This window comes from Penicillium mononematosum, assembly GCF_028829835.1.
Source record: "Penicillium mononematosum strain IBT 11891 chromosome Unknown utg000003l:1.0-8172316.0:1.0-8177699.0, whole genome shotgun sequence".
NCBI lineage: Eukaryota > Fungi > Ascomycota > Eurotiomycetes > Eurotiales > Aspergillaceae > Penicillium > Penicillium mononematosum.
This window is the reverse complement of record NW_026643273.1, coordinates 7,635,943-7,656,243: the sequence shown is the minus strand read 5'-3', so window position 1 is coordinate 7,656,243 and position 20,301 is coordinate 7,635,943. Positions and strand designations below refer to the sequence as shown.

Below are 20,301 nucleotides of genomic sequence, written 5' to 3'. Positions count from 1 at the left end.
GATTATTCTCGACACACAAGAGGTCGACCCGAGAGTTTTGTTGACGAAACACAAAACAATATTGGTCACTCAGAACGCGACTGCAATTTAAGGTACGTGCCTGGTTCCGGTTGTGTTCCTTTCCCCATACCCCCACCACCCCGCCAATCCAGTGACCGCTCGGCGATGCGCTCTGCTGACGCGACACCCCGAGCCTGCAGACTATTCGTCGAATCATCTGTCGCCTACCCCAGCACTTGTGGTGACTCTTGTCCCTCATTGCGCGCGCTCTGCGATATCGGTTTATTACATCTACCAAACAGACGTCGCCATCAACTTTGACATATTTGGACCTGCCACCCTAAAGCCATCGTTGGGTTCTGATTGGTGATCTCAATAGACTAAGCCGACATTTCAGATCGATCCACTGAATCGGCGCCGTGCCCAATAGTGTGACAAGATCCACTATCCCAACTCGCCAGTATGGAATATCCTCCTCAATATCAACAGACCCATGGGCAACATCCACATGCTCCCTCTCACATCCCTGGTCCTTATCAAACCGGGCCACCGAACGCCGGTGCTCCTGTTGGGTCGATGGCCTCGCCCACCAACGCCCAGGCACCCATCCAACCTCACTCCACCCACCAGTCCTCTCCTATCGTTCCGTCGCAACCCCATTACCAACAAGCACAGAATGGACCCGGATCTGTTCACCAACAAATGAACTTTCCCCAAAGCTATGGTGTCCCCGCGCCCATGGCCCAGGGCTACGGCATCTCGCCGACGCAGGCTGCCGCAATGGCCACTGCAGCTGCGTCTGGTCAGTTCTATCCCCTTCACCAGGACTCCATGACTGGGCAGATGCCTCAGGGTTCGCGAGCCTCACCGCGCATGGCGAGCATGCAAATGAAGCAGGACCGTGACCCCCGATCGCCGTCGCAGATGCAAAATCAGATGCCTCCGATGGGATCGCAGGTTCAGATGCCGCCAAACCAGCAACTTACCCAGCGTCGCATGAGCCATGTCGGCAGCCCCAACGTCCAGACTGCACAGCCTGTCATGAGCCACGTCGGCCGGGCCCCTATCGCCGCCCCACTTCCCCAGGCCCCCGTACAACAGAACCAGCCCTCACCCGACATGGTACCTGGTGGCAACCAAGAAGAGTCGCCACTGTACGTGAACGCCAAGCAGTTCCACAGGATTCTGAAGCGCCGTGTGGCGCGACAGAAGCTGGAGGAGCAGCTACGTTTGACATCGAAGGGTCGCAAACCTTATCTGCACGAGTCACGACACAATCACGCCATGCGAAGACCGCGTGGGCCCGGTGGACGCTTCCTGACTGCAGATGAAGTGGCCGCCATGGAGAAACGAGAAGAGGTAACAGGCCAGCCTGTTACCTTCGAGGACCTTAGCAAGCCATTGCCAACTGAAAATGGTGCTGGGCAGAAGCGTAAGTCAAGTGAAGTTCAAGGCGATGGCTCGAACTCTTCCAAGAAAACGAAGGTCAATGCCAACGCCGATGGAAGCGAAGGGGACTCTGCTGAAGCCTCGGATGAGGATGGCTAAACGCCCTCATCTCTACCGTTTCCACCCACAGGACTGTGTAAAAGCTACACCACGTCCTGCTGAGGTGGCAGCGGTGTTGAATTTTCTTTGTTTTCTTTTGTCGTCACGGCTTTATGGATGGATGTCTTGGACCTTTTCTCTAGCGAGCGATGTGTATGGATCCCCCCTTTCTATGCTCTATGCCCCATTTGATGTGATTTTGTCTGATATGCTTTTGTTTCATGTGTTTTCGTCTGATGTGCTTTTTGTTTTGATTTATCTTACCCCCATTTGCCCGTGATGTCTGTCTATATTTGCTATGCTGGGACGATTTATTTCTTCTTCATTCCCCCTCTTGCCTATTTTATATCCTCGATCCTCTTTCTCAATGGTGTTCCCTAGTTTGTTGGGGATACCTTGTACAAGAATGACCGTTTCAAGCATCTACACTCTCACACTGTTGAAAGTGATATGTGAGACTGGAGATATAGCATGCTCTGCTTTACTCTGCTCGAAATTGTGTTACCTGCCGACCCTCATATTACATGTAGGGTCTTGAAGGGCATCGCATGATTGTGCTTGATATGCCACCTCATAATTTTCGGCAGATAGCAATTGGCTAAATATTCTTCACCCGGATGTGCTACCTCCATCTTTCTGTCCCCATGGTTATATCCACTTTCATGTTTCTATTATGAATATTCTTCTGCAATTTCTTTCTCCTATTACATCCCCATTTCCTACTTTTCTTTCATTCTGCTTCGGTGTCTCGTGTTGCGGGTTTATGGGTCTCCGGCTGGGATTTTTAGAGAGGGTCTCCATCACTGGAAAAACAGATCGGGATATCGGTTTTCGAAAGACTGGTTTGTGTTATGAATATCATTTGAATTTTAGTATTCGTCTTGTTTCTTTCTTATTTCTCCTTGGGTTGTTTGTTTTTCGGTTAGGATTTGGCAAGGCTACGCAGGGCAAGGATGGAAATTGGATTGTAGATTTGAATCTATGGATATATTTTGCAGATATTTATGTATCTACTTGTCTTGTAGCCTTGTCTCTGTTTTTGTCTGTATCGGTAGTTTCGGGATGGCTATAGCGATGGTTAGGCGACTTGATCAAGCTTGTCTGTATGCTAGCTGATTGCTCATCCTATCCCCTTCTGGTCATTAACAGGACGACTTGCATAGTCAAGATATATATGAGAGTCCTTTTTCATCTGATAAAGAAGAAGGAACCCAGTAGTATGGAGGAAGTGGCATTATATTTCTACTCAAACATCTACCTAACCGTCAAGATCATCATGAATGGCATACAGGGTACCAAGGCTCGGAATACCCTTGGGATCATATTGCAAGATAGAGACCGAGGGGAATGAGAGACCAGGGAGGACGGAGAGTGTACCAGAGTCGCTTTTAGGCAGTGGCATAATGACGCGCTCTTCTGGGCTGCCAAGCTATGGAGCCCGTCACGACAGGGAAGTTGAGAGATAGATAGCGCGGGAAAAAAGGGTGTATGGGAGCAAGAGAGAAATATATGAGAAAAAAAAGTAACCGCAAGCTAAGTATGTGACAGTCGTGGGGATCAGAGGTGTTGAGTCTTGCTTCCACCTGGAGCGAAGACAATGTACAAGGAGGAAACGGGGTCCTTCCTATTGGTACTCCGGGGTGAACTGAAGAAGCTTTTCTTGTTGCTTGAACATCTTGCCCTTCGATATAAATCGTGTGTAGGTCTCCTGGAGCCCGGGAAACTTCCAATCGACCACAGTAGCGAGAGAAAACGCCAAGTCCAAGATACATCGACAACAAGATCTGGGTGACACAGGGTCATGACTGAGCCAGATGTGCAGTGTCAATGTAGATCTGCATAGCTATAAAAGCCCGGATCTGGTTATCTGACCGTGCGCATAATAGACTTTGACACCCGCTGCCATGAACAGATACATCCATAACACCGCTGAATGAATGCCGATGAACACTGGCCTTGAATTATTCAGTTGGCCAACTCTCATACAGCTTCCCAATCCATGGCATCGACCATGAAGCCCCAGTCCGCCTCGGAGTTTGCTCCCTCCGCAGTGATCTCCTCCGGGCGGATGCACTTGTCAACATGCTCCTTTGCCCGAATATATGATTCTTCTAGGCCACCAAAGATATCAGAGATGATACCCTCAAAGTCAAAACTCGCAAGCGTCACAACGTCCTTCCTTTCACCTTGCTTTTCTCTCTCCTCAGTGGTCAGATCCGCAGTTTTCCACCTATTCCGCAATTCCTTGGCTTTTTGCAATTGCAAATAAACATTACCACCACCAAGAACTGGGGATAGTGGGGTTGATTGTTCCCGCAAGGCCTCTAGCACATTGGCGTGGTATCGATGAATACCAACAGGCCGACCGATGCCGTTCCCATTATCTGGTGGTCCCCAAGGTGAGGATGTGACCGAGATATTGAATACCGCCAGTAAGTGGACAATAGCACGTTCAAGCAGGGCATAATATTCATGGAAATCAATCTTGAACATTATTTCAGCGTGGGCGACATCCTCTGCCGACACGACATCGCTGATTTCCAGAGTCGCAAGACGGTATCCTTCAGCTAAAAATGGGAGCTTCCATCGCAGCCTGGCGACAATTTTCATAAACCGTGATAATTCCTCGGCTGGCGGCAGCAAACGGCCATCTTGAGATGTGATAGTCGGACGGATGCTACTGTTACCACCGGGATTGGAGTTGTTGGAGGGCCAGCGGGGAGCATTTTGACTTGCTGGGTATCGTTTCCCCCCATTTACGGGTGCCCAGCGAGAGTTGAATAGACCCGACATGGTCGTCCGGAGGTAAAATGTGGCGTGTTATGCTGGTGTGATTTGGCGGGCGTGGGGGATCTGGTCAACCAATCAGCGGTCAGCATGGTCCTATCAAATATCTCGTGAAAGGCCTGTGGGGAAATTGTGAGTTGAGGTGTCATAACGGGGTCTTTTTTTTCTTCTTGCCTACCTGTTTACGTGTCATCTGTCATATGTCAAGATTGACGAGGCTGTATACCTATACATAGTATGAATTGCTGCACCTCAACTCCTATTATCGCCTTTTCCCGTTCTTGTTGGGTCTTTAGCAGATCTGGTGCAGCTCAGCATGTGGTTGAGTACCGGACCCAAACTCCCCATGCGACTGCGTTTTCTGTCGAAAGGCTTTAAGTGTAGGCTTAATATGAGGGAGGCTGATTCCTAGTGAAACCAAGCTTCTTTGTTTGGTATCGACAAGGCAAATAGGCTCTAGCTATCTACCGAGGATATTCTTCCAAGACTGAATATCATCTAGGCCTTTTCGCCTACGCTTAACATGGTTGCAAAGGACATGGGTTCTTAACATCACTAGGAGACTAGGGATTTCTGATAATCGTATAGAAGTGGTCTTTTTGTTGACATTGCAATTCGACTTTCTAAATACGCGGTATGCTGTATAGAATACGAATATCCTAAAGAGCAAGCCCCAAGAAAAGAGACTTTGAATTTATGATTACTCCGTACAGGGATTCATGCATGGATGTATCACCTCGTTTGCCAGCGCTAGCAATGTATGTAGCCAAGCGAAAAGTGACTTGGCGACTAACATGGATGATGAGGGGGCTCAGAAAAGCCGAAACAGTTGATAGGCCGCTGAGTGAAAACAAGTAGCACAGCACCGAAGCGGACTTCCATGAAGGAAATAATCGAACAAGATTGAAGTATCCGGTACTCTTGACCGTTCCAGGAAGTTATACTTCGTTCATACGGGGAGATATTGCAGTGGCTAATCCGGGCTCACGAATTTTCAACTTTAACCAACTCCTCTTCCCCTTCTTCTTCTCATTTTATTCCAGACTTGAAAATTCCAGAGTCAACTTGTCAAGTTAGGGCAGACAATTGTCATCTGGACTTGTTCCTGAGAACCCGCCAATCACCGGATGCCAGTGATCCCCGTGACGCCATACCCTTTTCGGTTAAGCGGCCAGCTCTCTCCAGCTTCGTCCGCCTCCTCGGCTTCTTCCTTTTTATCACCAATCTATCGCGTTCCGCTCGAGGCTTCTTGTAGGTGGCCCTCTTCTTTCTCCAATTCGGTTTCTGTTTATTCTTTGGCTTTTATCCCTTGCCCTTTCTCTTTCTATGAGCCTCCGCTCCTCTGACCCTGCTTTTCCATTCCCCTGCTTCATCTTATTTTCTTTCCTTTCTAAGCCGTCGCGCTGCGCATTGCTGGATCTTGTGGCCTATGGCTCCTTGAATGATAACAGCATTGGCTCTGGCCAGCAGTCTTCTTCATAATCTCTCTTTGCTATCCGAAACCACCTGCTGCAAACATGTTTCAACCCCCTGCCAAGTTCCAGGGCCGACATGTCGCCGGCGGCAGTGTGTTCTTGTCTCTATCTTTTCCCATCCCTGCCTCTGTTATTCCTCGTGAACTTCCCAGCCGGCACCATCGCTATTTCGCTCTATGAAGTTGTTTGGTCTCAATGTTGACGATACCAAATCTTAGCTCACCCTGCGGTTCCCGACTCCCTCATCGACCAACGCAGATTGTTCCTTTTGAACTTTTACCCACCTGGGCTGAGTCCTTGGTTCTGTTGATACTGTGATCGCAACGAAGGTGATAAAATATACCTGTCCCGGAAGGTTTAGGAAATGGATTCCTACGATGGTTATGGATCCCCCGGAAGGAGCCGTGAGTCGGACTCTTTCACGGGACGGTCAATGGGAGAATCATACAGACGTCGGTCACCTGGTAAGCCTATCATTGAATATTATTAGAGCGAGGTGGGCGAAACTAACTCTTGGCCAGCCTCTCAAGATCGACGACGTGCACGGCCGCGCTCCCGCTCGCCCGTGATTGACCGGTACGAGCCTTCGGAGCGTCGTTCTCACCGCGACGACTTTTACAACACCTCTCGGGAGCATGCTGCGCGAGAACGCGAGGACCGTCGACGTGCTCCCTCGCCAACTGTGGCAAACATCGACCGCTATGTTCCCGGACAAGAGAGCAGTGGCGGTGGCAAGCGTCCTATTCCGACCAACCCTATGCCCAACCCCCTCACACTCGATTTCCAGGTCGGATTCAATTGGTTTGCTGAGTGGTGGAGATTGGAGGAGTCTGTGAATGAGGAGAAAGAGCGCGCTAAGAACGGCGGTCGTCGAGTCAAGGGAGAACGCGAAGCGCGCGAAGATCGCGAGAAGGAACGCGCGCAAATCCAGGCAGCTTATGATACATACAAGGTTGATCTGCAAATTCGACTGGCCAGACTGTTCGTCCAACAGCACCGGAACGAGGAGTGGTTCAAAGAACGCTATGTCCCTGAAGTCAGAGACCCTCTTCGCGCCCGCCTCATGGCGGTTCGACAAGGTGCATATGAACAATGGGAGCATGATATTGAAAACCACCTTTTCAAAGACTTTACCCTTGAAGGCATATACAAGAGCGAAAGCGACGGTGCCGGTGGTGTGGTTGAAAAGGAGGAAGGCGAGACTACGGCTGCCGCCGAGACCATGGGAGTGCTTGACCTGCTTCCTGTCCGTGGTGGTGACCTTCGTGATGAAGCTCTTTCACAGCCCGCGCTCCTTATAAAAACCCTTGCGCCAAATGTCAGCCGCAGCAAGATCGAAGAGTTTTGCAAGGAGCATCTTGGCGAGGAAGATGGAGGTTTCAAGGGACTCAGCCTCAGTGACCCGAACCCCTCCAAGAAATTCCATCGTATGGGATGGATCATGCTGCATCCTTCCGCAAACACCAGCACAGTGGAGCGGGGAGATGGACGCGATGAAGAGTTCGAGAATATGGACCACGATGGAGGTGCCAACGGTGGTGTCACAGTCAGCCCAGCTGAGAAAGCCCTCGAGGCTGTTAATGACAAGACTATCCATGATCCCGTCCACGGTGATTTCGTTTGCCACGTTGGAGTCCATGTTCCCCCTGCTCAGCCGCGCAAGAAGGCCCTCTGGGATCTCTTCTCAGCTCCTGAGAGAATTGATCGTGATCTCGAACTGGCTAAACGTTTAACTTCCAAGTTGGACTCCGAGATGGGTGCCAATGTGGATGGTCTCGCCAAGATCGAAGAGTATGTTGATGACCTGCGCGGCAAAGGAGAACTCCAGCCCCCCCGCTACGGGACCAGTCAGTGTGAAGAAACAGAGAAACGGATATAGTGATGAAGGGGACGAAGGGGAGATTGAGGAAGGCGAAGAAAAGGAAATTGCCGAAGAAGATGATGTGGATGACGAGGAACTTGCAGTTAAGAAGAAGAAGCTAGACCTGGTTGTTGAATACCTGCGCCGGGTCTACAACTTCTGCTTCTTCTGTGTCTTTGAAAGTGACTCGGTCCACGAGCTTGGCCGCAAGTGCCCTGGTGGACACCTTCGCCGTCCACGTACTGGACTATCCAGCCAGGCCAAGGAAGTGGCCCGAGCCAGCGCTCTTGGCCAGCCTTTCCCGGCCAAGAAAAAGGAACCTAGCGAGGAAGGAGAAGATCCCTCCTCGCCTGTCCAGGAGAAACGCGGACAGCGCCATGGTTCCAAGTCCGAGCAGCAACTGCAGCGTGCCTTTAACTGGGTGAAGACCTTTGAAGACAAGTTGCTGCAGATCCTGGAGCCAGAGAACGTCGATCTCAGCAAGCTCGGCGGCAAACCCGTTGAGCAGGCACTTGAGGATGAACTTCAGAAGTACATGAAGCAGGAGGACGACTCCAAGTACCGGTGCAAGGTGCCTGAGTGTACCAAGCTTTTCAAGGCGGAAGCCTTTTGGCGGAAGCATGTTGAAAAGCGCCATACAGAGTGGTTTGATGGTATCAAGAAGGATGTAAGTGTGCAACCAACCAACAATGGTTCCCAATATTAACAGTTATCATAGCTCGCATTAGTGAACGCCTATGTCTTGGACCCAGCACGCATTGCCCCGTCCCGATCGGATGCCAACAGCAACGGTCACTTCCCTCTTGGCTCCGGACAAGGCCACACCGGCACGCCTCGTGGATTCACCCTTGCCAGCATGCCCTACGGCCCCAGTGCAAACATGCCTACCTTCCCTTCAGGTGGGATGCCTGGCATGATGCACGGCTGGAGTGGCAACGTAATGGGACACGATGGCGGTCTGCATCAGCCCGGACCCATGCGCCGCGGGCAGAACCGCAACAACCGACCCGGCCCGTATGACCGTCGCCGGTTCAACGGCAACGGCCGACTGAGCCCTCCCCCGCGGCATGCCAGGCATGTATGGCGGTGGTCGTCTCCCGCCTCCTGGTGTCAGCGTTCCAGCTGGCCACCCCGCAGCCAGCATGGCTGCCGCAAACCCATTCCCAGACTCTTCTAGTGGAGGTCCCATGGCGCCGCGCGAAGCTGTCCAGGGCCGCAGTCTGAAGAGCTACGAGGATCTGGATGCCGTCGACGCATCTGGCAGTGGCGAGCTGCAGTACTAGTTGCATCCGCTGATTTCATCACACCTCTCGTCCTTGTGTTTTCCTCTTATTCTTTTTTTCCTCCAATTGGCGACCTGGCGCATCGGTGGGACCGTCGGAGAATCGCTGACTCCAACTTGCTCATTTGTTGAATTCAATCATTTCCATTGATCTCTACTCGCGACACATGGCTTCTATCTTTATCTCCTTGTTGTTTATCCATCCCCAACGGAATTTCCTTGTCTTTTTTCAGCATGTACAATAACTCTTCTATCAAAATAAGCAATTGAAGATTCAAAATTATCAAATGATATTGCAAGCATTCCGTATGGGGTATAATGTTATAAGTTTACAATCTCCAAGCAAATATTCCGGATCCCCAGACCTAACTTAAACCAACCATTCTTACGGCATCTGAATAACAACCTTCTCCCGCGCATCCCGCCACTGTACTCCCATCCCACGGACCCGCCGCTCACTCGCCAAGTAGAGCAGAAGGTAGACGTGCATAGCGACCTCACCCCACGCATAAACTTTAAGAGAGACGTGCGTGTGTGAGAGCGTTGATGGGGCAGCCTCGAGAATACACCAGACCCCCCCAGCCCGCACGGCCGTCCCTACCTACGAAATCCGAGAGGAAGGACCAGAAGGCGTGAAAGAGCGGGTAAGGCCAGGTTCGTGCATTCTCTTTTGACTTTGGGTTCGGGTTTTCGGTTGGCTTTTGAATGGGGTTAGTGGTTCCATGCTCGGGGTCTGGGTTTGGGATTGGGGTTTGGAGCAGATCGGCTGGATCTCGGTCTTGGTTTTGGACTTGGTTCTCGATAGCGAGGTGCACGAGCCAGTAGCCCCGTTCTAGGGGGTCGAGGGGGCGGGTTTGAGTGGATGGTTTGTAGGTCCGGGCTGGGTTTAGACGCTCTGCGAGCATTGATAGGGTTGGGGTGATATGGGTAGTGTAAGGGGCAGTGGAGATAGGTGGTTTTGGGGGATGGATTTCGAGAGGGAGGGCAGAGAGATTGATGAGATTAGGGATTGTGGCGGAAATATGATGTGATGTGGTCGGGTGAGAAATGTAACCTGGTCCATGTCCATCTTGATCCGAGCTGGGTATTGAGATGGGGATTTGGGGGGAACCAGTGGGGAGAGGATGGACCTGATTCTCGACGGGGATCACTTTGTGAGCTGCAGCGGGCTGGTCCGCTGCAGGAGAGTCTGCAATTAAAACCGGTTGAGCCGGACTAGGGGAGGCCGGGGATGTGCGAGGTCTTTTGGGAGGTGGAGCAAGCTGCGATGGAGGCGATAGTTCTGCACGAGATTGGACTAGTTCCTCGGCGATCTCGGGTTGCGAGTCTGGAATGACGCTGATGAGACTCTCGAGGGAGTCGGGATGATTTGAGTTGATGGGTTGGCGTGGAGTCGCGCCTTCACTCTCAGGGAGTAAGCGACGATCCGAGGATAAGGTCGCGTATGCGGGCCGGGGCGCCTCCCGCAATATTGGCGAGGCCTCGTGTTGAGTCGTCGAGGGCGAGGAATGTGCGGCACTGGAGAAGGGGACGTGATCTGAATCGGGAGCTGAGGACTTGCTCTCCATCAGTGGCTGGCGTGAGGCACATTGGAATTCCAGGATAGCGGCCACTTGGGCTCTATAGCGTGCATCATCTTGTGCAGTGCTAGGGGCGGCGATATGCACTAGAATCTCAGACTGGATCATTTTTCCCCTATTACTGGGATCTCGGGGATCATAGTATTTGTCACTGACCCCGATCTCGATGTCAATATGGGAACATTTGAAGACTATTGGATGTGACTGGTGGGATCTCCGTTGGAATGATTGGTCAGCCCGCTCGACTGATCACACTAAGCTTTGCACGTACCTGGTACTTATCGGTACTTGTACTACAGTATTAAACTCACTGGTTAAGGCAGTACCATGTATGTACTGGATGTTCTCATGACTCCAATAACGCGGCGAGTATGCAGTGTCGAGGATTTCCCCTCTGTTTCAATATATTCGTCCCTATTTGTCTCTATTTCTTTCTGTTTCTGGTTATTCTTGGCTATTCTTGTCGATTTCGGTCAATTCATACCAGGATATACCCAGTTCTGCTTCAGTTCCTAGTTCTTTATTTAGTCAGGTCTCACGGCCGTTTGATTAGCAGTGGAGCCCTAAGACAGATCGAACGCCTTCCAAGGCTATTATTTTTCATTTGCATAAAATCAGTTAATAAGAAAGGGAATTATAAAGAAAATAACAATAAAAAGTAGAATAAGTCCAAAAAAAAAGGAGTTGTACAGAAAACGGCACGTCCACTTTCTGTTCCTTTTATACTCCCCAGACTCTCGAACGGAAGTTTCCATACCTTCTCGAACTTCCTTCTCCCTTACCTCTCCCTTTCCACCCTTTTATATATATAATGGCTGTCAGTGGTGGGGTTTACCCTATGGATCATGCGATGGGGTATTCTGGTAAGTCTCTTCTTTCTTTGCTATCCCATCTGCTTGGGTCAATATTTCGCGATCGGGGGGGTATTCAACACACATACAATTCGCCACAGCTGGAATGCACCAGTCCAATTATTTCTGGTCACTCGATCGCAGGTGTGCAAGCTGGTGAGCCTTGCGAGCCTGGCGAACTTGGTCAAGCTTGAGGGGAATTGCGGGTTTCCCCCGGTTCTCGCCGCACACGAAGCTATCCAGAGCTGACCCCTCTCTCCCCGACCACCCTGAACTTTCCCCAACCAAATGCAAATATCCACTCTCTTATCGCATTCCAATGTTAGTTGCTAACATTATGGCGCCAATGCTCCTCCGGCTCGGCCCACGGCCCCGGAGTGCACGGTGCAGGACATGGTAGAAGAACCACAGACCCCATCGAGCAAAGGCTTCGGAGCCGAAATATTCAAGATCTTCGGAGGAGGTGGCAGTGGCAGCGCCGCCAGTGCTAACGGGCCGAAAAAGACCACACGAGGTGAGTTACCGCAATCGTTCGATCGGACCACAACTAAGTCTTTTCAGATGGCCAGCAGCCCAAACGTCGCGGCCCCAAGCCGGATAGCAAGCCTGCACTCACCAGGCGACAGGAACTGAACCGTCAGGCCCAGAGGTACACATCCCGCGGATTCGATAACCATCGGGCTGGACTGATCCACACAGGACACATCGTGAGCGAAAGGAACAATACATGAGAGCACTGGAGACCGAGGTATCGCGGTTACGGGAGGCCTACACCACAGAGATCGCGGAGGCCAACACCTCAATCCGACAACACAAAGAGATGATACATTCGATTCGGGAGGAGAACGAAATCTTGAAGGAAATTCTCGCAGCAAACGGAATTCAATACGAAGCGGATCTGGAGCGCCGCCGCGCGGAGCGCCCGCCGATGATGGCCTTCCAATCTAGCCCTGTTACTGTCGCTGGCAGTAGCACTACCTCGCAGACTGCCCTGTCGCCCACTCGGCCAGCAACCACGACACGACCCCTGCAACCACGATCTCATCCGGCATGAGCCCCCGCGCCAATGGCATGGACCGCCCTGACGTGTCGCCCCCGATCGGATATCCGTCCCACCAGCAAGTGTTCCACGCGAATGCCGGCGAGCATTCCATGCGCATGGACCATTCGTGCGCACCCGTTGATACCATGCAGCCCATGCCAGCTAAGGGAGGTGTCTTCGAGTCAGACCCCCAGTTGCAGGTTGATTTTATCCTAACGTGAGGCGCATTCTAATCTAGTATCAAATACCCGAGCTAACCAATACATCCCTACAGACTCGAAGGCCCCTGCCGCGAACATACGGACTACCTCTGCCGACGGTCCGTCACAGAAGCCGACGACGAGGACATGCCGTTTTCCGGACACGCCCTGATGGCAACGTGCCCACCGCCCAGCTACATTGCGAAAACCACCCCCGAACAACCATACCCGCACAAGGCGCCGGATCTGCCACACGCAAACCTCAGCACGCTCCTCAACCTCAGCCGACAGCTCGTGACAGAAGGGCAGATCACGCCCATCATGGCGCTACAGTGTCTCAAGAACCACGAGCTGTACACGACACTGCGACGCGACGACATCAAGATCATCATCGACACGCTCAACACCAAGGTCCGCTGCTACGGGTTCGGTGCTGTCGTCGAGGACTTCGAGTTGATAGATTGTCTGAGCAGCGTGCTCGGCACCAAGGTCGATCTCGGCATGTCCGGCACAGCCGACGACTCGATGTATGGTTGAGGGAGTCGAACACAATGAAAATTATTATGATCTGATGTCTGGAAAAACTTATCTTTTTGTCTGTGTTGGCTACTGCCATGGAGTGACTCGGCGCTCTTTGCTGCCTTTCGGGTTTGATTGTGCCTGTGAACTATTCTTCGATTCTTACTATCTTTTTCTACTTTCTTTTGTCTTTGTCTTGCATACTCCCGTTGAGAGGGTTGTATATAAGTGGAAATCACCGCAGGTACAGATGATATGTATCTGGAAATATATTCCCTTTCTTTCTTGTTGCTCGAATCACTCAGAGCGATTGTTGTGTTGCCTTGAATCTGGTTTAACAATGTACATTCATAACTCTAACGGCACTTGGGTTCATTTGATCCTCAAAGATCACCAAAAAGAGGGTCACCCTCACCCTCGATATAGGCATACCTAGATATATCCAAAAGGAGGATTAGAAGCCGTAAACAGCAATTCCAGAAACGCTCATGTAAAACAAGGAAAACGCAAAGTCACCGAGAAGGCAAACCATTGTGTTCCCCCGAGGGTACAAAAGTTGATCATTGGTGTTACTCAACGCTTGGAAATCACCTTTTGAGGGGTTTTGCGTCAACCCATCATGGAACCAAACGACCTTCACAAGTCCTGCGTAGCAAGCCTTTTACATCCAAGTCTATGGCCATTTCCCTGCGAACGAACTCTGGAGCTACTGTGGTCAGAGCGAGAGTGAGATTGCCTGGCAAAACGAAATTGAATGGATTATTGACCAGACTCTATAGCCAAGAGTAAAAAAGCATCAAATTTTAGGTCGAGTATCGAGTACGTATGCACATGTAAGGCGGAACATAAGTCATCAGAAAAAAAATCTACTCATCAGCCTCATCATTCTCCTCCTTCTCCTCCTCAAGCTCCTCATCCTCCTCCTCGAAAGTAGTAGCAGGAACGCTGTACAGACGCAGGACAGACTTGTTAGGGTCCTTAATGAGGACGTACTTCTTAACCTTCTCAGCGGGCTCCTCCGAATCCAGAGAACGGATACGGTCAACGATAGTACGAACAATACCCCAACCGTTACCGAGGTTAAGGTTCATCTGGCTAGCGAACTCGCGGGGCTTGTAGCCCGCAACGCCGAGGACGACGTGAGCAGCCGCAGAGCGGGGGTTGACACGGGAGACGAAGCCGAGCTTCATGCCGTCGGCCTTGGCCAGGATAGCCTGGGTAGTCCAGCGGGCGAGCTTGGCGCTGTTGTTCTTCATCTCGGTGGCGAGGACGGCACCACGCTGGGAGTTGAGCTTGCTGCGCCAGTCGAGGGCACCGCCGGAGCCCTGGGCCTTGGGGTCGAACTCGTTCAGGGCCTTGATGATGAGCTGCTGGTCCTCGGAGCCGGTGGGGCCGCCCTTCATGACGGCGTCGACCTCTGTGCGGACGACCATGGAGACGGGCTCCTCGTCGCGCTCGAGGGAGATGTCGAAGCGGCGGTACTTGTAGCCCTTGGAGGCGAGGGGCTCGGTCTCCTCGGTCTCGTCGTAGAAGGGGTTGGGCTTGGCGAAGGAAACCTTGGACTTGTCGGACTCGATCAGGGTCTGCAGGGCGAAGTTGTGGTTGATGATGGTGGCTTCCATGGCGAGGGCGTTGGGGGTGTTGATCTGCTCCTGCTTGCCGGCGGCCTCGGCGGCCTCAAGGGGCGCATCGATGGCGTTCTCGTTGACGCTGACCATGTCGAAGGAGGCACCGTCGCGCTTGTCGAAGTAGATCTTGTCGCCCTGGTGGACGATGACGATATCCCACGAGTAGACGCTGCGGGTGGCGCACATCAGCATGGACAGGATATCGGAGGTGGCGAAGACGGTAGCGGCGTTCTTCTCGGAGAGCTCGTTGATGACGGGATCCTGGGAGGTGGTGACATTGTAGGCAGCACGGTCGAGGGCCTGCATTCTGCGCTCGGCGTTCTTGACGGGGGGGCTTATCGTAGGACTTGTCGTAGTAGTGGAGGAAACCGTAGGTCTCGAGGTCCTCGCCCTCGGGAGCGTCGAGGTTCAGCTTAGACAGACGGGTGAAGTCAACCTCCTCGAGCATCTTCCAGTCAGGGCGAATGTTGACAGAGGCCTCGCGAATGCGCTGGGGCTTGTCGTAGTCCCTCCAGCCGAAACGACGGCCACCACGGCCACCGCGACCACCGCCACGCTCGCTGAATTGGTAGCCGCTCTGCTGACCGCGGCCAACAGGGCCAGCACGCTGGAAGCCACCGCGTCCACCGCGCTGGTTGGCAGCACCGCGCTGACCACCACGGCCACGGAAAACGGTGCCACCGCCACGGCCGAAACCGCGCTTCTGGACGCGAGTGTTATCGACGACGGAGAAAGAGGACTCGTCCTCGGCGGCTGCGACAGTGAAGAGGTTGGAAGTACCGGCACCGTACACCTGCTGGTCTATTTTGAGTGTTAGCTATTGCAATTCGACTGAAAGAGCAGGTTGGTGGGGACAGAAAAAAAGTGAAAGAAACATACCTCTGAAACCACGGTTGTACTGGGGACGCTGGTTCTGACGCTCCTTGCTCTCAGCAGTCCAGTCGGCCATGCGGCCAAGCTTGTCGCCCTTGGAGAAAGGAGCATATGGCACACCTGCAAGCATGTTATCGGCAGAGGTGGAGGGGCCCCAGGTGTCCTCCGAGGGGAGGGCGGCCACCAGGTCGGCGAGAGAAGTGGAAGGCATTTTTACTATGATCTATGGGCAATCTGCGCTGGGCAACTGCTCAAAAATCGAAAATATAGAGGGGGTGGTTTGATCGATAACCCCGGGGAATGTGGTGTGGATTAATTGAGGCGGCAAGAGTTTTGTGTCGCGAGGCTGTGGCGGTGTGGACAAAACGCACCGCCACAGATCCAGCCGCCACATCTTTCCATATCAGCTCACTTTGTTTTCATCTTCGTTATAACTGGGTTAGCATCGTATGTTACTTCTCCTAAGTAGCTATTAATTTGTCATACAATTATAGTATACATACGGTCTCTATTTACCAAATCCACTACCCATCCTAAGTATCCCCTTAGGTCCTGCCTAGGACTGGTGGGTTAGGGAGATGACTTATCATGACAGCTCCACTACCAGAGCTTTTGTGGACAGTTCTCCCACAGCGGTTTCAACACATACTCGCAAACTGACTTTCTAAAGGTAAAATCGCCCCAGTCGGGTGTTGCTGCTGTCGTGGCAAATGTGCATTCGATGCATCTCGTTACCAATTCCAGGTAGAATGGGAGCATATTATCATCGCTGAAACTGAGCCAATGCCTGGCTATTTCATAGCGAGTTCCATAGCTGTCATTCGTCTGCAAATCCCTCTCAGATGCATAATAGTCGATAGGTTTGATGTGTGCCAAATTTCAAGGAGCATTATTCCTAGCTCCAGAAGGGAAGCCTTTGCGGTACATGGGGATGTTGTACGATTTTGTGTAGGAAATTCGCTGACGATAAACGGCCAAGGAATATTTGCAGACTTCAGAGAATCAGACATAAAGAGTATAGACGAGCTGGTCAGAGGAGATGTTAACCATGGCGTAGAATGAAGTTGCATGATGGAAGATGTGATGTTGAACGAGAGAGCCACTTGTTGGTTTATCGTCCATTTGGGCGTAGTGGATTTTGAATCTTGTATTATAAACAAGACATCTCTGAGTGTGAGAGTATCATGAGGTACCCTATCATTGATGTTTATATTTAAGCCAGGATTTGTTGGACCACTGCAGTAGCAGAGTTTGGCACATCGTGACAAGTAGAGATCAAGTGACTGTCTGTTATCGTATGCTCGATGTAGGAATTGGCTGAGATCTTCAATCTGTCGCGGGGAAGGGCTCGGAGTCCTTAGGGTGCTAGGGGGATTTATTTGTACCACTGGTTGTTTCGCTCTGTCAATTATTAGACTAGTTTGTTGTCAGCATATATCCAGTAATAGAGAGAGTTAGGTCTCACCCGTCTCCGAAGTGGTCCAAATCTTCTTCCAACACCTTCACATCGTATTCATTGTGTAGAAACGATGGATGTAAACGCACCGTGCGAGTGGGCTGGAGTGCAGTATATACAAACTTACCTCTGCTATAAATATATATTTCTAATAGTCTATAGTTAATAAATATATAAATTAATAGAACACCACTATACTATGATTAATCTGAATTTTTATTAGTAATTAATATAATACAAAGTAAATTGGCTTCAAATCTAGAGTAATTATATAAAAATTCTAACTTATTACCGTAATAATATAGTAATGTTCGACAGACAAACTAGAACAGTTATAAAAAATAGTGATTTTGTTCGATGACTTGGCATTATTATAAACGCTAAGACCCATATTTTATACCAAAATGGGTTCAAATGGGTTATTATTAGGTTATTAGGTTTAACCTATTAGGTTTTGGGTTGGGTTGGGTTGTAGAGGGCGGAACCCAAAACCTAATAGGTTAGGTTTTGGGTCGGAGCCTCCGACCCAAAATGGGTTCTGCCGAAGTCTAGACGATAGCAGATACCTATGATTTGTATACAAAATATATAGTAAAAATAAGTTATTTTAGTCCTATATATATTATAGGACTCTTGTAAAAATACCGAGAATATAATTCTATAGGATAGAAACACACGTCCATGGATCGCATTGGCCTGGAGCATCGAGGCCGGGCCTCCGGTCACTAATGCCCAACCGATTGTAAGATATAACTCCTTTTTCCCTCACTGCTCTAGTCATTAAGAAACGGGTGGTCAGCAAGGTTGTGCCAGAAGTTGATCTCGAAATCCCGGAAACTGCTATCATCCCACAGACCCCAACTTCCATCATTCAAGGTTGTGATATTTTCGGAGCCTGCAAGCCCCACGGATGGAGTTCCAGATGTGGCTGCTGTACTATGTGAAATGTGCGATGGGGAAATCATCCGATCGAGCAGACTTTTGATCGTTTGCGTCGCCCGAGAGAGCAAGGCATAATTGGGCGAGTCAACGTATACCAGGGTTCCACTTTCAACCTCTCCCACTAGGATACTCAGGTCTTGAAAGATCTTGGATATGTCTGATTGGCCGGTCTCATTGGCGTGAGACTGATTGGCAAGGGTAAGTGAAATGAGTCCGGCCGCTGACAATCCGTAGTACACCACCTGGGGTCGAAAATCAGTAAATAAGCCCAGCTCAAATGCCAAGATCCCAGACATACCTTCCAGACTAGCGATGTGCCAGAGTTGATAGTCTTGTCCTTGAGCATAATCGTCTCGACGACAAGGCTAAGCATGTCTTTGGAAATTTTGAACAATTCTGGGGCGGGGTCCATCGACATCGGCCGGAGCAATGCTCGCCACAGCAGGAAGTGCACATGAAGATAATTAAGTTTCATGTTAACCATAAAGTCACGGTCCACTGGTCGCCGGTCGCATGCCTTGAGGTTACATTGGAGGCGGTAGCTTTCAGGGAGAGCGTCCCATTGAGCACGAGCATCGGTCCCTATAAGTCTTCAGTATATATTAGCGAGAAGGCAAGAAATCATAGAAATGGACAAAACGTACTTGCCCCGTCGTGCCCTCTCCTCGTAGCTCTCCTCGGCGAAGAGATCCAATATATCCTCCTTCAATATTCCACATAAAGCAGCCCATTTCGAGTCTGTCATAAAGCTAAGCCCCTCGGTAAGGTCCCAGACCGCTGGTCTGCGAGATGCTCTCTGAGCAGGCTGTATAAGTGTTCCTGGAAGGTCAAAGTGACAAAACTTCCGTAAGATTCGGGGCGGTCGGCCCAGAAATATTGAGACATTTTTATCGGCGGAATATGTACGACAGAAGGCTGTTTGACGAAGTTCACGAAGGAAATGAGGGGCAGTGCGAAATGACTCTGTCTGTTGCTGGTGGTAGCCAAGGGCGTAAAGCGAGGCTGCCACGTCTCCGAGTTTCCGCCAAGAGAGATAACCTGGCATGCCTGTCAATACCCTCAAATCGAATGTGGCCAAAGCTAGAAATCACTTACTCTGATCACCATCGACCTGTGAATGAGAGATAAAATTTTCATACTGCAGAAAAAGCTGTAGATCTTTCATACAATCCAGCGGCAAACAATGATCCAAACATCGATCCGAGTATGAAAGCGCAAGCTTTTGAAGCCTACGGCGTTGCTTCTCTGAGTCATATAATGGCTCTGCACAAGCCAAGTCTACGGAGGCTCGACAGATGGCAGTGAAAAATATGCCAAAAGTTTCCCATCCGGCGTTTTCTCCACAGAAATTAGCGCAGTATTCACTAAAGCTTGTCTCTTGGCCCGAAGGAATGGGCTGCGAAGAACGATAAAAGAGGTCTCTAGAGATTTTCCGAGCGGTTGCATGCGTCCCATCGCACTTCAGGAGCGTGTACTCGACCGTCGATGCACATGGTCCGGTGAGAGGGCCAGCTAAAGCGAGATTTGCCCCAGTTGAAATCCATTTTTGGAAGAGATGAGCGAATGGCTGGAGCGCAGATTCGCGGTGCAGCTCAAGAATAAGCTCTGCGCCCTTTTCGATGCAGCTGTCACTGATCATATACCCATTTTGAGAGGTTGGGTTGGTTTCGCTTTGTCGACCCCCGGCGTCATCTTCTGTATATCTCTGGAACGACAGCTGGTCAAAGAGTTTCGTATGGCTGGATGAGCCCAAGTAGCCCGGATTTGGATATTGGACCGATGGAACCCCCAAATCTCCAGAAACTCCTATATTTGGCGTAACAGAGGCTGCATCATCTTCCCCGCGTCTAAATAATTTTTGAAATTGTCAACTTGGGGAACTCTAGATTAGCTATTTTATAGACTTGAATGGTGGGCCACTTGCGTCTGTTGATGACCCCGACTTAAAGGCCGTTTGAAAGGTCTGGGCCGGTACGTACAGCTAGCAGCCCGGCCTCTTTCTCTGCACCTGGAACAATTAGGTCGTCCATGGTCGCATTTCATCTTCATTGCCCGGCATGGCTCACATGCCGGGAGCTTCCCGGACCTTGACGTCAAGCGATTGTAGCCCGGCATCAGGGAGTAAATTCAGGGAAGTGGTTGTCGGTGTAAATTCTGCTCCGGGTGAAATCGAGAACTCCTATTGGAGACGATCCACTCAGACCCGCTTTTCCTGGGTGCGACTCCGATCCTCACGCCGACTCCGGTGTTTATGCCG

At 50.8% G+C, this 20,301-nt stretch overlaps 7 protein-coding genes across 7 annotated transcripts; 3 read left to right on the top strand and 4 right to left on the bottom strand.

Moving 5' to 3' along the window:
* Nucleotides 1–462: 462 nt before the first annotated feature.
* hapB (CCAAT-binding transcription factor subunit HAPB) lies at nt 463–1,548 on the top strand (the record flags this gene model as incomplete). Its single annotated transcript, XM_057294699.1, has 1 exon — nt 463–1,548. One exon carries the CDS (start codon nt 463–465, stop codon nt 1,546–1,548), a length of 1,086 nt encoding a protein of 361 aa, XP_057149510.1.
* A 1,980-nt stretch (nt 1,549–3,528) lies between these two features.
* N7519_007922 (uncharacterized protein) lies at nt 3,529–4,341 on the bottom strand (the record flags this gene model as incomplete). The annotated part of the gene is made up of 1 exon (XM_057294698.1): nt 3,529–4,341. The coding sequence occupies one exon, from the start codon at nt 4,339–4,341 to the stop codon at nt 3,529–3,531; it is 813 nt and encodes a 270-aa protein (XP_057149509.1).
* A 1,833-nt stretch (nt 4,342–6,174) lies between these two features.
* Nucleotides 6,175–8,954, top strand: N7519_007921 (putative arsenite resistance protein Ars2; the record flags this gene model as incomplete). The annotated part of the gene is made up of 5 exons (XM_057294697.1): nt 6,175–6,274; nt 6,332–7,601; nt 7,663–8,338; nt 8,390–8,693; nt 8,746–8,954. 5 exons carry the CDS (start codon nt 6,175–6,177, stop codon nt 8,952–8,954), a joined length of 2,559 nt encoding a protein of 852 aa, XP_057149508.1.
* Nucleotides 8,955–9,468: 514 nt separating this feature from the next.
* On the bottom strand, nt 9,469–10,641 carry N7519_007920 (uncharacterized protein; the record flags this gene model as incomplete). The annotated part of the gene is made up of 1 exon (XM_057294696.1): nt 9,469–10,641. One exon carries the CDS (start codon nt 10,639–10,641, stop codon nt 9,469–9,471), a length of 1,173 nt encoding a protein of 390 aa, XP_057149507.1.
* A 1,136-nt stretch (nt 10,642–11,777) lies between these two features.
* On the top strand, nt 11,778–13,163 carry flbB (the record flags this gene model as incomplete). The annotated part of the gene is made up of 5 exons (XM_057294695.1): nt 11,778–11,898; nt 11,946–12,033; nt 12,084–12,377; nt 12,440–12,643; nt 12,701–13,163. 5 exons carry the CDS (start codon nt 11,778–11,780, stop codon nt 13,161–13,163), a joined length of 1,170 nt encoding a protein of 389 aa, XP_057149506.1.
* An 848-nt stretch (nt 13,164–14,011) lies between these two features.
* On the bottom strand, nt 14,012–15,857 carry N7519_007918 (eukaryotic translation initiation factor 3 subunit D; the record flags this gene model as incomplete). The annotated part of the gene is made up of 3 exons (XM_057294694.1): nt 14,012–15,107; nt 15,193–15,574; nt 15,653–15,857. The coding sequence occupies 3 exons, from the start codon at nt 15,855–15,857 to the stop codon at nt 14,012–14,014; spliced, it is 1,683 nt and encodes a 560-aa protein (XP_057149505.1).
* A 2,018-nt stretch (nt 15,858–17,875) lies between these two features.
* Nucleotides 17,876–20,074, bottom strand: N7519_007917 (fungal specific transcription factor domain-containing protein; the record flags this gene model as incomplete). Its single annotated transcript, XM_057294693.1, has 5 exons — nt 17,876–18,286; nt 18,343–18,634; nt 18,689–19,082; nt 19,140–19,749; nt 20,024–20,074. The coding sequence occupies 5 exons, from the start codon at nt 20,072–20,074 to the stop codon at nt 17,876–17,878; spliced, it is 1,758 nt and encodes a 585-aa protein (XP_057149504.1).
* Nucleotides 20,075–20,301: the final 227 nt, after the last annotated feature.